The sequence below is a fragment of the Solanum tuberosum genome, unplaced genomic scaffold (assembly GCF_000226075.1).
Source record: "Solanum tuberosum cultivar DM 1-3 516 R44 unplaced genomic scaffold, SolTub_3.0 scf00296, whole genome shotgun sequence".
Classification (NCBI taxonomy): domain Eukaryota; kingdom Viridiplantae; phylum Streptophyta; class Magnoliopsida; order Solanales; family Solanaceae; genus Solanum; species Solanum tuberosum.
Genome location: NW_006239217.1, coordinates 87,168 through 101,334, shown reverse-complemented (window position 1 = coordinate 101,334; position 14,167 = coordinate 87,168). Strand labels below are relative to the sequence as shown.

The 14,167-nt window shown below is 34.9% G+C and overlaps 2 protein-coding genes across 2 annotated transcripts; both read left to right on the top strand.

The window, feature by feature from the left end:
- The first annotated feature begins 323 nt into the window (after positions 1–323).
- Positions 324–6,634, top strand: LOC102585096 (FAD synthetase 1, chloroplastic-like). Its single transcript, XM_006359210.2, has 5 exons — positions 324–725; positions 3,380–3,432; positions 4,555–4,690; positions 5,585–5,760; positions 5,850–6,634. Exons 1-5 carry the CDS (start codon positions 481–483, stop codon positions 6,374–6,376), a joined length of 1,137 nt encoding a protein of 378 aa, XP_006359272.1. The 5' UTR covers positions 324–480; the 3' UTR covers positions 6,377–6,634.
- A 4,177-nt stretch (positions 6,635–10,811) lies between these two features.
- Positions 10,812–13,182, top strand: LOC102585424 (F-box/LRR-repeat protein 2). Its single transcript, XM_006359211.2, has 2 exons — positions 10,812–11,256; positions 11,963–13,182. Exons 1-2 carry the CDS (start codon positions 10,893–10,895, stop codon positions 12,853–12,855), a joined length of 1,257 nt encoding a protein of 418 aa, XP_006359273.1. The 5' UTR covers positions 10,812–10,892; the 3' UTR covers positions 12,856–13,182.
- Positions 13,183–14,167: the final 985 nt, after the last annotated feature.

The window sequence follows — 14,167 nt, the reverse complement described above, 5'->3', positions numbered from 1 at the left end:
CTACTATAAAATGATAGGATAAAAAATGAATTTGAATAAGTAGACATATGCGTCCTCTGTGACATCCTACGCGGCCAATTTGCATCCTATGTATATTTTGTCACCTAACACATGTGTATCTACTTGTTCAATTTTATATCAGGTTCAGTTCAATGTACAAAAATATTTGCATAAGGCACAATCATTTATGCACAAGGTATAATATATGAAAAAGCTATATTTCTTAACTTGATCTCAATGAATATCTATGTCTTATAATTTTGGATACATACTCTATATAAAATAAGATTTTTCGCCATTAAGAACCTAAAGTTATAGTGGGTAACCCCTAAAAGAAGAAACCAAAACTATCGATCCAAATACGCCCACGCCAATCGCAGATAGGCTTTTTTCTATTTGGAAATAAAAACCAAAATGGTATTACAACAATAGGCCGAAGCCATCTCAATCTTCTTCTTTTTCTTCTGATGAAAATTAAGAATGTTGGGTGGGTCTCGGTGTATATCTCAGCACTGTAATTTTCATTGCAGTGCTCACCAATTTTCCACCATTTTAGCTGCTTCTACACTAACCTCAAATTCTTCCTTCAAGAATTTTAGAATCAGATTGAGGAACAGGAATAGTAATAGTTCTTGTTTGAGCAATAAAGTTTGTGATTTTGGGGTCAATTGTGTTCAACCCAAATCTTCAGATACCCAAAGCTCTTTGCTTTCTGAAACTTTGAGGTAATTTATTGTAATTTGAGCAGTAAATTTAGTGATTTTGGGTAATTTTGAGGTAGTTATCATAGATTCTTGTTTGAGCAATGAAGTGAGTGATTTTTTGGGGTAATTTTGAGGTATGCATCGTAGTTAGTGATTGTGAGGTCAATTGTGTTCGACCCAAATCTTCAGATACCCAAAGCTCTTTACTTTCTGAAACTTTGAGGTAATTTATCGAACTAATTTAATGATTTTGGGGGTAATTTTGAGGTATTTATCATAGATTCTTGTTTGACTAATGAAATTAGTGATTTTTGGGGTAATTTTGAGGTATTCATCATAGACTCTTGTTTGACTAATGGAATTTAGTTTGGGGTAAATTTTGAGGTATTTATCATAGATTCTTGTTTGACTAATGAAATTAGTGATTTTTGGGGTAATTTTGAGGTATTCATCATAGACTCTTGTTTGACTAATGGAATTAGTTTGGGGTAATTTTGAGGTATTTATCATAGATTCTTGTTTGACTAATGAAATTAGTGATTTTTGGGGTAATTTTGAGGTATTCATCATAGACTCTTGTTTGACTAATGGAATTAGTTTGGGGTAATTTTGAGGTATTTATCATAGATTCTTGTTTGACTAATGAAATTAGTGATTTTTGGGGTAATTTTGAGGTATTCATCATAGACTCTTGTTTGACTAATGGAATTAGTTTGGGGTAATTTTGAGGTATTTATCATAGATTCTTGTTTGACTAATGAAATTAGTGATTTTTGGGGTAATTTTGAGGTATTCATCATAGACTCTTGTTTGACTAATGGAATTAGTTTGGGGTAATTTTGAGGTATTTATCATAGATTCTTGTTTGAGCAATGAAGTTTGTGATTTTTGGGGTCAATTGTATTCGACCCAAATCTTCAGACACCGAAAGTTCTTTACTTTCTGGAAGTTTGAGGTAATTTATCATACTCTAAGCAGTAATTTGAGGTACTTATCATACATGTTATTGCTAGAGGTAAAGTTAAGTAATTTTGGGATTTTTTTCATCAGTTGTGTACAACCTAAATCTTAGATATCCAAAGCTCTTTATTTTCTGAAAGTTTGAGGTAATTTATCGTAACTGTTCTTCTTTGAGCAGTAAATGTGGTGATTTTTGGGGGTAAACTGATCTATTTATCATAGAAGTTCTTGCATGAGCGGTAAGATTTAGTCATTTTAGGATTTTTTAATCAACAACCTAAATCTTAGATATTCAAAGCTCTTTACTTTTTGTAAGTTTGAGGTAATTTATTAACTTATCTTCTTTGAGCAGTGACTATAGTGACTTTTGGGGTAGTTTGAGATATTTATCATATTGTTCTTGCTTGAGCGGTAAGATGTAGTTATTTTGGGATTCTTTCTGTCAATTGTGTACAACCTAAATCTTTGATGCCTAAAGCTCTTAACTTTCTGAAAGTTTGAGGTAATTCAACATGTCTGCTCTTGTTTGAGCAGTAAATTGAGTGATTTTGGCCCCCCAGGGCTTTAGTCAAAGTGATAAGAGCCCAACACGTGACGTCGCGTTAGGTGCACAACACGGGTTAGAGCAGTTCCACAGTCAAAAGCCTGGTATTTAAGTGGGTAAGGGTAGAGGGGCGGGCCCGTCATAGGGCGAGTTTCGAACTGTGCACCACTAGCCTTTGGGGATTTCTCGGTTATCAAAAGAACAAAAAATCGAGTGATTCTGGGGGCTATTTTATCAGTTGTGTTCAACCCGAATATTTAGATTCCAAAGTTCCGTGCATTTAATAGTTTGAGGTAGATCATTTTTTTCCCCTTAAAACCTTTTGTCATTGAAAAGACAAATGTAGAAAAGGAAGCTCTTTTGTTAAGCCTTGATTTATAAGCTTGTGATTGCTGGAAATGGAATGGGTGAATGAAAGGTTGGAAGCAGACCTTTATAAATGCAATAAGATGAAAGGGGAAATTTAGTTAAAGCTATAAGTTTGGATCTCATTTTTGACATAAACAATATGTAAAGTTTATTGGAATATCATATAAGTATGGGCAGGTATGCCTTTGTGCTTAGTAAACTGTGGTGTGGTTGACTTTTTATTGTATATCTAAAATAAATAGATAATGTTATTTCTTTCTTAACTGTTTAAAGTTTTAGATGAGAGGATTCACACACTTTAACTGGGCAACAGAGTAGAGAGTAGACGGCCCCATGTTTGAGTCTTGTTTCCAGTCATCTACAAAAACAGTTCCGCATACTTGGCTCAATAGAAAGAATCAGGTGCTACACAAGAAGCGTGTTGTGACCTAAAACAAATAAGTAAGAGTGTCTTCCTTTAATAATATGAGTTTTTAGATGAGATGGTTACACATTTAAATAGTTTCATCTGGACATAGTATTTGGGGTAGTTTTCATTTTATGTTTAAATGAAGCTTACAAAGGTCTGAGAGCTTTTCATTCCATTGCATTGACATTGTAATGTCATTTTGTATTTAAGTATGACTCTCCTTAGAATCCCAGTGCTAAATTGTAATGTCATTTTGTATTTATGTTTAAATGAAGCGTACAACGGTCTGAGAGCTTTTCATTCCATTGCATTGACATTGTAATGTCATTTTGTATTTAAGTATGACTCTCCTTAGAATCCCAGTGCTAAATGTGTGTTCTATTTCATGTAAAGCCAATCTGGAACAGATGAGGAGCCTCCATCAGAAAGATTGCCCATTCTTACAGGTTTGTTCGTGCCCATATACTACTAGTAATAAAATTATCAAACGACATTTCATCATTTCATGTATGCTGAATTTATATTAATACACATTTTCATTTATTCTAACTTATGAAGTTTTTTCAATGATTAAATGCTACATAGATGCCTTGTTAGTTGTTGTCAGCCATTCTTTATGTCATAATCTTTGTTGCATTGCTCTATTGGCTCTTATGCTTATTCTTTCCTTTTGTAATTTCTTTTATTTTTCTCTGCCTGGTTTCTAAAGAAAATGTAGGAAATAGGTATCAAGATTTGGCCATTTCTTTTAGTGTACATATATATATGTGTTGCAATCTGTGTACGTCAGTCCTCTGTTATACTGCAAGGTCAAAGAACAGCCCTTAGTATCACAGCATAAAAACCCTGTGAAAAACGTTGAAATATGTTCCAATACACGAGTCATCACAAAGAGAAATATTGTCCATTGTCTCATCAATTTGTTTTGTTAATACTTCAGACCTGTTCTTTCGACATACTTTTTACTTTATTTTTTTATAAGAAATAAAGTTTTGATGGGTTTTCAACTCCTATCTCTTCTCTTTCGTTTTTAAAAAAATAAAAACTCCTATCACCTCTCTGAAGTTCAAGTGGTTGATCCTTCTTTTCAGCTGGAGCAATTTAGCCCCTGTAAATGATGTTATTCCTCTTGTAGATGTCATTGGCTCCCTGTCTTTGGCTTAACAGCCAAACCTCTGGTCATTTAGAGAAATGGCTCAATGCTCTATCGGTAGTTTTTTGTATCTAGGAGCTTTCCCTTTTTCTCCTTTGTACTCATTCAGCATCTTCTTGATGCCAGTCAATATGACTTACTTGCCAAAAAACTTTACTTTTGTATAAGAAGATCAGGGGTAATCTAGCTGTGAATAGTTGAATGGTCAATCTGCAAGTTTGTTCTAAATTTACTTAGGACCTACAATTACTTTCTTCAATTAGTAAGTTTTAGTTCTGATTGTTGGTTATCATCAAAGAAATAAAGAGAGTTTCAATTCCCCTTGTTATAATTGCGTTGTAAATGAGAAGAAAATAGAGGATTTGTGGATATCATTTATGTGTAAAATCTCAATTATTATTTTTCTTTTCAATAGGCGGGATAGTAGCTCTAGGGAAATTTGATGCACTCCATATTGGTCACCGCGAGCTTGCAATTCAAGCAGCAAAGAGAGGAATTCCGTTTCTTCTTTCATTTGTTGGAATGGCGGAAGTACTTGGATGGGAACCGAGGTATAACTTCTGTTGTCTTAGGTTTTACTCACTGTCATAGCATGTTAAACAGAGAAATATTATCTCCTCGAAATACCAGAAAAGGAGAGAAGGACGAACTTCGACACGACTCGACTCTCACTGCTTCACCCAATCCTGTAATAGTACCTAGGATCAACTTTAAATTCTGAAAATACAAAAGGAAAGAGGATTATCACATTCAGGGAGTTCTATCTTGCATTCTCTAAGTGTGTGCGAGTCTTAACTTGTAGCAATATTCCATCCTAGCTCCTCTGATTTAGCATAACTCTATGGACCCCGTTGACGCTCTTTCTCCAAAGCACTAGACTTTGTTAAGTAGCATTCTTGAGTTTAGAAATTTCTGTTAATAGGATGATCAATCAGAACATGTGCAAAGAAGGAAGAAAATATATCCATACATTTTAGTTCATTTAAGTTTTAATGAAAAGCATAAAATAAAGAAACCGATCAATCAATCTCCGCATCAGAATTTTCTTTTCCAACAGGAAAACTTAAGTTAATGTTCTCTCTTCTTTTTTTCACTGTTTTAGCGACAAGTGAAAGTTTGTGATGATATCTTATAGCTTTTTTGCAGTATCTTGTCCTTCATCTAAAATTCAAAGGATGTCCTTATCAACATGTTACACAATCTTGATTTGCTCCTTGGAAATAAAATATTTTCAAACTTTATTCTACTCAAGTAGTATATAGGATTAGTCATGGTTTAGAAAATTTGGTGTTTGAAGCTGGAAGGTGTTTAAAATCTGTTGAATGTATCCTCCTAACCTTACTCAAGTATACTGAGAAGTTCCTTTTTTGGTTAGTGGTCTTTATGAAATGCCACATCATGAAATGAGAAATAATATTTGTGATCATGTGTATATTTTCTAACAGGGCTCCCATTGTTGCTGAATGTGATCGTAAAAGGATTCTTTCGTCTTGGGCTCCTTATTGTGGTAATGTAATGCCAAGGGAACTCCAGATAGATTTTTCAAAAGTTCGATATCTTACGCCTTGTCAGTTTGTGGAGAAGCTTTCCAAAGAGTTGGGAGTACGAGGAGTTGTTGCTGGTATGTTGTAACATCCTAACTCGGTATTGAGATTCCAATATAAACTAACAAAAGATAAAAAAAAGATGTTGATATCTTGATGACCTCAGGCGAGAACTATCGTTTTGGATATAGAGCTGCTGGTGATGCATCAGACCTTGTGAAGCTCTGTGAAGAGTATGGATTAGAGGCCTATATAATCAATTCTGTCATGGACACAAATCAAATTTCTGGAGCCTTAAACTCTATTGACGGAAAAGAGAGAGGGCAAGTATCATCTACTCGTGTGAGGTATGCCCTTCACAAGGGAGACATGAAATATGTGTCAGAGCTATTAGGTCGGAACCATCGTCTTATTTTAATGATGGAAGACCAAGAAAGGTTTACTAGTGAGAGAAATAGGCTGTCAGCTCCAAAGTCTTGTTTGTTGAATCTTGCACCTAAGGAAGGTCTTTATGAGAATTGTTCAGTTTTGATTGACAAGAATGTTATACCCTGCAGAGTAATAGTTGATACAACAGATATTCATTTGGAATGCTATGAGGTAGATAGTTTTTCCTGTGTTACTTCTCAAGACTTAAAGATATTGGGTATTGACTTTGGTAGTCCAGAGTTAGATGGGGTTCAAATTTTGTAATTCATTCCCTATAATTTTTTAGTGCAACCATTTCTGAATGTCCTTCAGTCTTTAAGTGTGAGTATGATTCTTTAAGCGGTACCTTTCTGCTCAATTCACATTCTTTTTACGGGAACATAGCTGAATTTACTGATATTCTAATTTCTAAGAATCTGATAGTATGAATAGAATCGAGATGATAAATGTGCAACAAAATAGCAAATATCATTATGTAATGACTTTTGACCATTACCATACATAATGGATTTTGTTCTATCACTACATGTAGATTGGTTAACAATTTGGTTACTGTTACTCTTTCCTTGTTTGAGTGTTCTTGTATTTGTTCTAATTAGTGACAATCCCTTGATTATAATCCTGTCGTACTTGATTGGCTATTATCCTTTCCGCCAATATCTTTAGTGCTTGAAGTCCATTTCCTTCAATTCATTTGTAATTGTTGAAATGTGTGAACCATCTCATCTACAACTTTGGACTGTTAAAGGGGGGCACATATTACCTTAAAAACGATGTTGTCTCATCTAAAATCTTAAATAAAAAGGGAACACTTTTTTTTTAACGGTAGTGAATGCAATACGTCTATAACCACTGTTGGTGTCCACTTACTTTGAGCATGTTTGAATCCTTATAAGGAGTGCTTCTTGTAGACTTCTGCTCTCTCATTCCTGTTAGAGTGGTTTTACCTGATACTCATCATCAAGTAGGTGGTTATCTGAAATGTTTGTTTCACGGATAAGGAAATCTTGCTGTGATCTTTAAGAGTGTTCTTTGACAACTGTAGAAGATCAAACTGTATAGATTCAGACATGTATAAAGGTGGAACCAATGTCTTAGGCTGTAGCACGTTAGAGAGAGAGAGAGAGATATGTAAATTTGAAGGGATTGTAGAACATGATGAATGTTGCTTGGAAGTCTACAGATCTTCATATATTAAATTCAGGAGAGTAGTTTCAAATTTTTCGTTGGAAGCAGGGATGATCTTGTTGTACAAAGGTCCTTGGTATTTGGGTTCCTGCAGTGATACTTTTGGGTTCATCTCGTGGGTCTCCCAAGGCATTGTCTACTAAGCTTTTGCCATTGAAATTGGTAAACTGTTAGCAGAATGTTACCATGGAGAGATAAGGGAGAAGCTCGGTAGTGGACCACTGTTTCTTCAATGATCTTCGTCCATTTTGTCGGTGCATCAAGTTGAATGGTCCAGAAGGAGAAGTGGGGTTCTCCTTCCTCAAGTGCGAACAGTTTCCTGCTGTGTTTCATGTTTCTTTTCTGTTTAACAAATTGTGTTTTATATGTGGTCTGATTGACCATATATTAGAAGCTGCACATTGAAGGATGATCCTCGATCTACTTAATGCAAAAGGATCTTGCTTTGTGGGGCTTGGTTCAATGTCTTGATAAATTTAGATTGAAGGTATTGTGCTGCCATTGTTGGAGATGTATTTCTGGCTTATGCTTTGATTTGAAGCATATGTAGGAACTTTTGATGGGCCTAAAGAGGTCATGAAAGGAAACTCAGATGCAAATCTTGGGACGATGCAACCCTGAATCTACATACTCATCGCCTGGGTCCTATAATCTCATTGCTTCAATCTAAAGATCTCGAAAGCAGGTATGAACAATAACTGAAGGCAGATCCAAAAGTTTAAATCAGTATGTATAGATTATAGAGTATTAGAATTAGAGACTAAGGTAGTAGATTCGGGCATAGCTAAGAATCCTATTTGACATACTACCATGCTAATAATGTACTGGAACCCTATCAGTTATAACTGTTTATTCATGTAACGTTGTGTTGGAAGGATGCAACTTGCTATAAGGTCAGAGGGCCAGAGGCTGTGATCCTATTGTGCTGCATCGAACTCTACATAATTTGCATGTCATTGAGATCTTATTGAAAGACTGCTCCCAGGGCTTTGGTCTAGTGGTAAGATTGCAACACGTAATGGGTAGGTTAGGAACACGTTACAGATTCGGTATTTAAGTGGAGAAGGGCAAGGGGCCCGGCCCCTTGTCCATCTACTTCTGAACTGTGTGCCACTGGCCCTCACAGATTTCTCAGTTTTTTAAAAAAAGATTGTTGAATACTGATGCTAGCTCAACTTATTACTTCTATTCCTCTTTGTCCCTCGTGATCCAGTGACAAGCTTATGAAGTATTTGAGAGAAGAGTGGTATTTAAAGGTACTTCCCGAAGTGAAGTTCTTTCTTTGAAAGATTGGAAGATATCCTACACACTCGGCTATATCTGGTAAAGAGATGGTGCTGTGGCTAATTCTATATGTGATTTATGTAATGAGATTGTGTTCTCCTGCCCTGTTCCTTCATGTTTTCTCCACCAAAGCTATGATTCTCATGTTGGCCTTCAAGTTGTTCCTAACAAATTAGATCAATAGGAAAGGGCTGTTCTTTCTACTTCCTTATGATCATTTTGGTGTATAAGGACTCCAGTGATCTTTCAAGGATCTTCTTATAAAGTCTTGAATTTGCTTGATCATCGTCTATTCACATCTGGTGTTTTTTTGGCTACTTGAATCAAAATTTCAGGTATTCCAGGTAATGTTGTAAGTTAGATTGAGGAACTTCTACTGGCCAGTTTTAGCTAATCTACATGGTGTTTTGATATCCTTAGAGCTGGAATTTGTTGTTCCTAGGGAGTAGCATGAGGAATCCTCCAAGTCTCATTACTTCAAAACTTGCATTTTGCTAAGATGAATCATTTCTGATTCACCATTAACCAGAGGTCTCGGGTTCGAGTCTTGGGTATGGAGAAAATCATGTTGGGAGCGCCACCCCTGAATGGACCCTGCAGTGCGTGATCTGGATTCGAACCCTGGGTTGGGAGAAAATCATTTCTGCAAATGAAAGTCACTCTGAATACTTTGCAGACATGAAAGGGAATAAGATTATGAATATTTGCAGACAATTTTTTGGGGGGATAGCTTACTTACATTATGGTGTTTACATCAAATTATGAGTATTAAATGTATTAATTTTGTCATTAAGTGACAAGAAGATATGTAAATGATACATATTATGTGTACTTATTATTGAATTGACCTAAACATTTGAGTATGGGACCCTTGTGTCAATTAGTGCCAACAATGTAATTGAGCGTCATTAATCTTAGGATACCAAAGGACAAATAATGAATACTCCCTCTGTCCCAATTTATATGACTTACTTTCCTTTTTAGTCAGTACCCAAAAAGATGACACATTTCTATTTTAAGTAACAATTTGCCTATAAAATGTCTTTTTTACCCTTAATGAAATGATTTACAACCACACAAATTTCTATCATTCATTTTGGACCACAAGTTTTAAAAAGTCTTTCCATTTTTCTTAAAGTTTGTGCCAAATCAAAGTACATCATATAAAATGGGACGGAGGGAGTAATAATTAATAAGATGGTACATAGAATAAAGGGTGTTTAATGCGAATATACTATATGTTAGTTGGAATTTAATCATTTAATCTTGTAGGAGTCGTTTGGTAAGATGTATTGTAACAAAGGCTGAATATAGTGTATTACTAGTAATATTGAGATTAATATTGTTGTTATTAGTTATGTTGATATTATTTTTATCGATGATTTGATTTACTGTATAAAATCAATAAGATGTATTAGGATAAAAATAGTGTCAAATATAGTGTATTATTATTAGAATATAAATACTATCACATATTGTTAATGCCATTATTATTATTATTATATGTAAGAATAATACTGAATATAGTATAAATACTATCACATATTGTTAATGCCATTATTATTATTATTATATGTAAGAATAATACTGAATATAGTATAAATACTATCACATATTGTTAATGCCATTATTATTATTATTATATGTAAGAATAATACTGAATATAGTATATTAGTTGCGCATAATTTGGAAACACTACTAAATAAAAATTAAATAATATCAATTAAGGTGTATATATATATATATGTATATATATATTTCTTTAATAGCTCTTACTAAATTACCCTAATGTTGGTATATATTATGCTTCATAAGTTGGTAACCACCACATTCCAACTACTCCCTCAATTTCAAAATAGTTTTATTTTTCGAGAGTCAATTTAATTAATGTTCAAAGTTAAGTTAGATTACATTAATTTAATATTTTAAAGATATTAAAAATTATACGATAAATTGTATTTTTTTTTCATATTAATATAATAAAAAATACATTTCATAAGATTAATCAAAGATCATATTATTTAACTCTTAAAAATAAATCATGACAAATATTTTGAAACAAAGAATTATTTCTATAAAAAAACTTAGAGCCTTAAGCCAACTCGTAATTCTTTATGTTCAATTTTCTTAGTCGATGCTTATACTAAATCAATAAATATTTAATACTACATAATTTTACCTTGCTAAATCATAGTATGGTTAATTAATACTCCATATAGTCCAAAACCCTATAAATAGCAAAACAAACACAAAATGAAAAGATAACTCCTCTTTCTTTCCAATAAGATTAGAACCTTAAACTTCTCCGATGGCCAGCGACGACTCTCATCTGCAAAACGACGTCGTTTCTGTCCACTGTATAAACGACAGTCTCGGCGACGACGAGCTTCGGGCCGTACTGTCGAGGCTCGGAGACGACAAAGACAAGGAAGTTTTCGGGCTGGTATGTAAGCGGTGGCTTCGTATTCAAAGTACTGAAAGGAAGAAGCTTTGTGCTCGGGCCGGGCCTCACATGCTCAGAAAAATCGCGGCCAGATTCACTCGATTACATGAGCTTGATCTATCTCAATCGGTTTCTAGATCTTTCTATCCTGGTGTTACTGATTCTGATCTTTCAGTTATTGCTACTGCTTTCTCTTGCTTACGGATTCTCAATCTTCAGAACTGTAAAGGTTCGTTTTTGTATTTTTAAAAAGTTTTATAGTTTGAAAGTTGTTGAATTTGAATGTTCATTGCTGAAGTGAACCTGAGCTACTGCAGGAGAGGCCAAATGCACCAGTGAGTAGTAGTATGTGTAGTGATATTTCACATTTAGTACTGATTTAAAATATTGAATTTGTCTTTGTGTGGGGTGGTGGAGCAGGGATTTTCACTTAAAGGGTTTGAAATACATAAAACATAATTTAACCACGTATAACCGGTTTGGGTGAACCCCTGGGCCCTTATTAGCTCCGCCCCTGCCTGTGTGGGGTGGTAGGTGTATTGTTCCCAACTTGGACATCAAGGAAATTTTGAGGTTTGACTAAAATCTATTGTTTGAAATGTTAAAGGTTTTGACCCGATATGGCGAAGACTGGCTCTTCCTCTTTTCTATCTTGTAAATAATGGTTTTTATGATAAAAAGGGCGTAATGGGGTTTATGGAGGATTTTAGGTGAATTTATGGTTGGTTTTTTTGAAGATTTGTAGGATTTTGTGTTTCTGTGTAAAGGTTATGTCTTTTTTGCTATGTGGTTTTTGAAGTGGTAGCAAAAGGGAGGATAGTGTAGTTATATCATATGTATTCCAATTTTCAAGAGAAAGTCTAACTTTGTTGCGAATCTAAGGCTCAGATGCTTCCTTGACTTAACTTGCGCGGTTTTCTGGTCCAAATTTACAGGCATAACAGACAATGGATTGGCAGCGATTGGATCAAGTCTCTCTTCTTTACAGTCCTTAGATGTATCCTACTGCAGAAAGATCACAGACAAGGGGCTTTCAGCTGTTGCTGAGGGGTGTCATGACTTGAGAACGTTGCATCTTGCTGGCTGTAGATTTGTCTCAGATTCATTAATGAAAGCTCTCTCCAAGAATTGTCATTATGTAGAAGAGCTAGGTTTGCAAGGATGCACCAACATTACCAACTCAGGTCTCTCTGTTTTGGTTGAAGGTTGCCGGAGGATAAAGTATTTGGACATTAACAAATGCAGCAATATTGGTGATATTGGGATAACTAGCGTGTCTGAAGCTTGTTCATTGACACTTAGGACATTGAAGTTGTTGGATTGCTACAAAGTTGGTGATGACTCCATCTTATCCTTGGCCAACTACTGCAAAAATCTTGAGACACTTGTTATTGGTGGTTGCCGTAACATATCAGATGAGCCTATGAAGTCACTGGCAGCTTCTTGTAGTAATAGTCTGAGGAAACTGAGGATGGATTGGTGTTTGAATATTACTGACTCTTCATTGGACTGCATCATTTCCAAATGCAGAGAGCTTGAGGTTCTCGACATTGGCTGCTGTGAGGAGTTAACTGATGCTGCATTTCAACAATTAGGAAGTGAAAACATTATGTTGGGGATGAAGATTTTGAAGGTCAGTAACTGTCCAAAGATAACTGTTGAAGGAATTAAGAAGCTTATGAAGTCATGTGAATATCTTGAATATCTAGACGTACGGTCTTGTCCCCTAATCACTAAAGCAGGGTGTGAGGAGGCTGGAATTCAGTTTCCTGAATCCTGCAAAATAAACTTCACTGGAAGCTTAGCAGAGCCAGATGTGTTACTTTGAGCAGTACTTGATTTAGCAATGTCTTTGAAGGACTGAAGGGGATCATGCAGTGAAATTATCACATTCTTTGCCTAAGACCTAAAATATGACTTTGGAAGCTCCTGATGTCAGTCCCTTGTTCCCATTAATTTGCCTTTTGTTAAGCATCAAGTGTTTTGTTGTAGATTATTTCCCTGCTTTTCAGTTTTTTTTTCCCCTGCTTTTCAGTTATTTGATATCAAACTCCTGTATATCATCCTTGTAAACTACTAGTAGGCACCATTGTTTCCTGTAGGTGTTTTCAGATTGTGAATGAAATGAGTCCATTGCTGCTAGCTTGAATGTGAACTTATACCAACAATGATGGTTTGATTGATTACATTTCTTGTACGACCTGTCCAATTATATTTGCCAGTTCAGGTTTCGTGTGTGTGAGACAGTGCTTGCTTATCCACGGTTGGATTGTGTTACCTGTAACTGCTTATAGTTTGAATTTACAGGAGCCATATTTTAACTAATTGTCCAAAGAAGTTTATCAGACTGCAAGATAGGAACCAGTGTTCTGATTGTAAAATGGCTTAATTTATTTTAGTGACGGTACAACATTTTTTTTCATGTTGATAGTGTATTTTAGCATGTTATAGTAGGTAAGTTGCCTTTACATTGACAGTGTATATTAACGTCTTGTAGCAGGTAACTTGCCCAGATTTTCAGGTTACTAAATCCACCTTTTTTAAACAGTTACCTGTGGTTATCATTTATGTAACTTGATAGTGTAAAATGCAGAGAAGTTAAACACACTGCCAATTTTAGTATTTCAAATTGGCTGGTTCATCATTTTCTGGACGATGATACCAGTTCACTTTTCATGAATGGGTAGCATTCCATTGTGAGAATGGCTACACCTTTTCTTATCTCAAGGTGTGAGGAAACTACAGACCAGAAAAATGATGATGATCACTTAGATTCTTAAATTGATATAGTGTGGTTTCCCGGCCTCAGCATATTGAATTACAACATGGAAATATCCCTCAAACTGACTTCACAATTTCAACTGCAGATTTTATATCTTATTTCATTTTATCCAAAAGATAAATAATTTGAAGACACTATATCATACTAAAAAAAACTTGAAGGCAGCAAAGCTTGTGAATGCAGTATTAAATTTGCGTATAAACAATCTAAAATGCTAATCCTATAACTAGCATATTGTTCTTGTTTTCATATCTACCACTTGGGTCATAAAGTCTACTCTAAGGACAAGTAGAAAGCTAAATGAATCTACAAAAAAAACCAATCTATCTGCACAAGTTTTATAATAAATTTATACATT

Bases quoted from the DNA above. Each gene is read 5' to 3' on its own strand.
- LOC102585096 (XM_006359210.2), top strand. From the start codon at position 481: ATGTTGGGTGGGTCTCGGTGTATATCTCAGCACTGTAATTTTCATTGC. The intron at 726-3,379 runs GTAATTTATTGT...TTTCATGTAAAG, and splicing joins TTGCTTTCTGAAACTTTGAG to CCAATCTGGAACAGATGAGG. The intron at 3,433-4,554 runs GTTTGTTCGTGC...TCTTTTCAATAG, and splicing joins AAGATTGCCCATTCTTACAG to GCGGGATAGTAGCTCTAGGG.
- LOC102585424 (XM_006359211.2), top strand. From the start codon at position 10,893: ATGGCCAGCGACGACTCTCATCTGCAAAACGACGTCGTTTCTGTCCAC. The intron at 11,257-11,962 runs GTTCGTTTTTGT...CCAAATTTACAG, and splicing joins CAATCTTCAGAACTGTAAAG to GCATAACAGACAATGGATTG.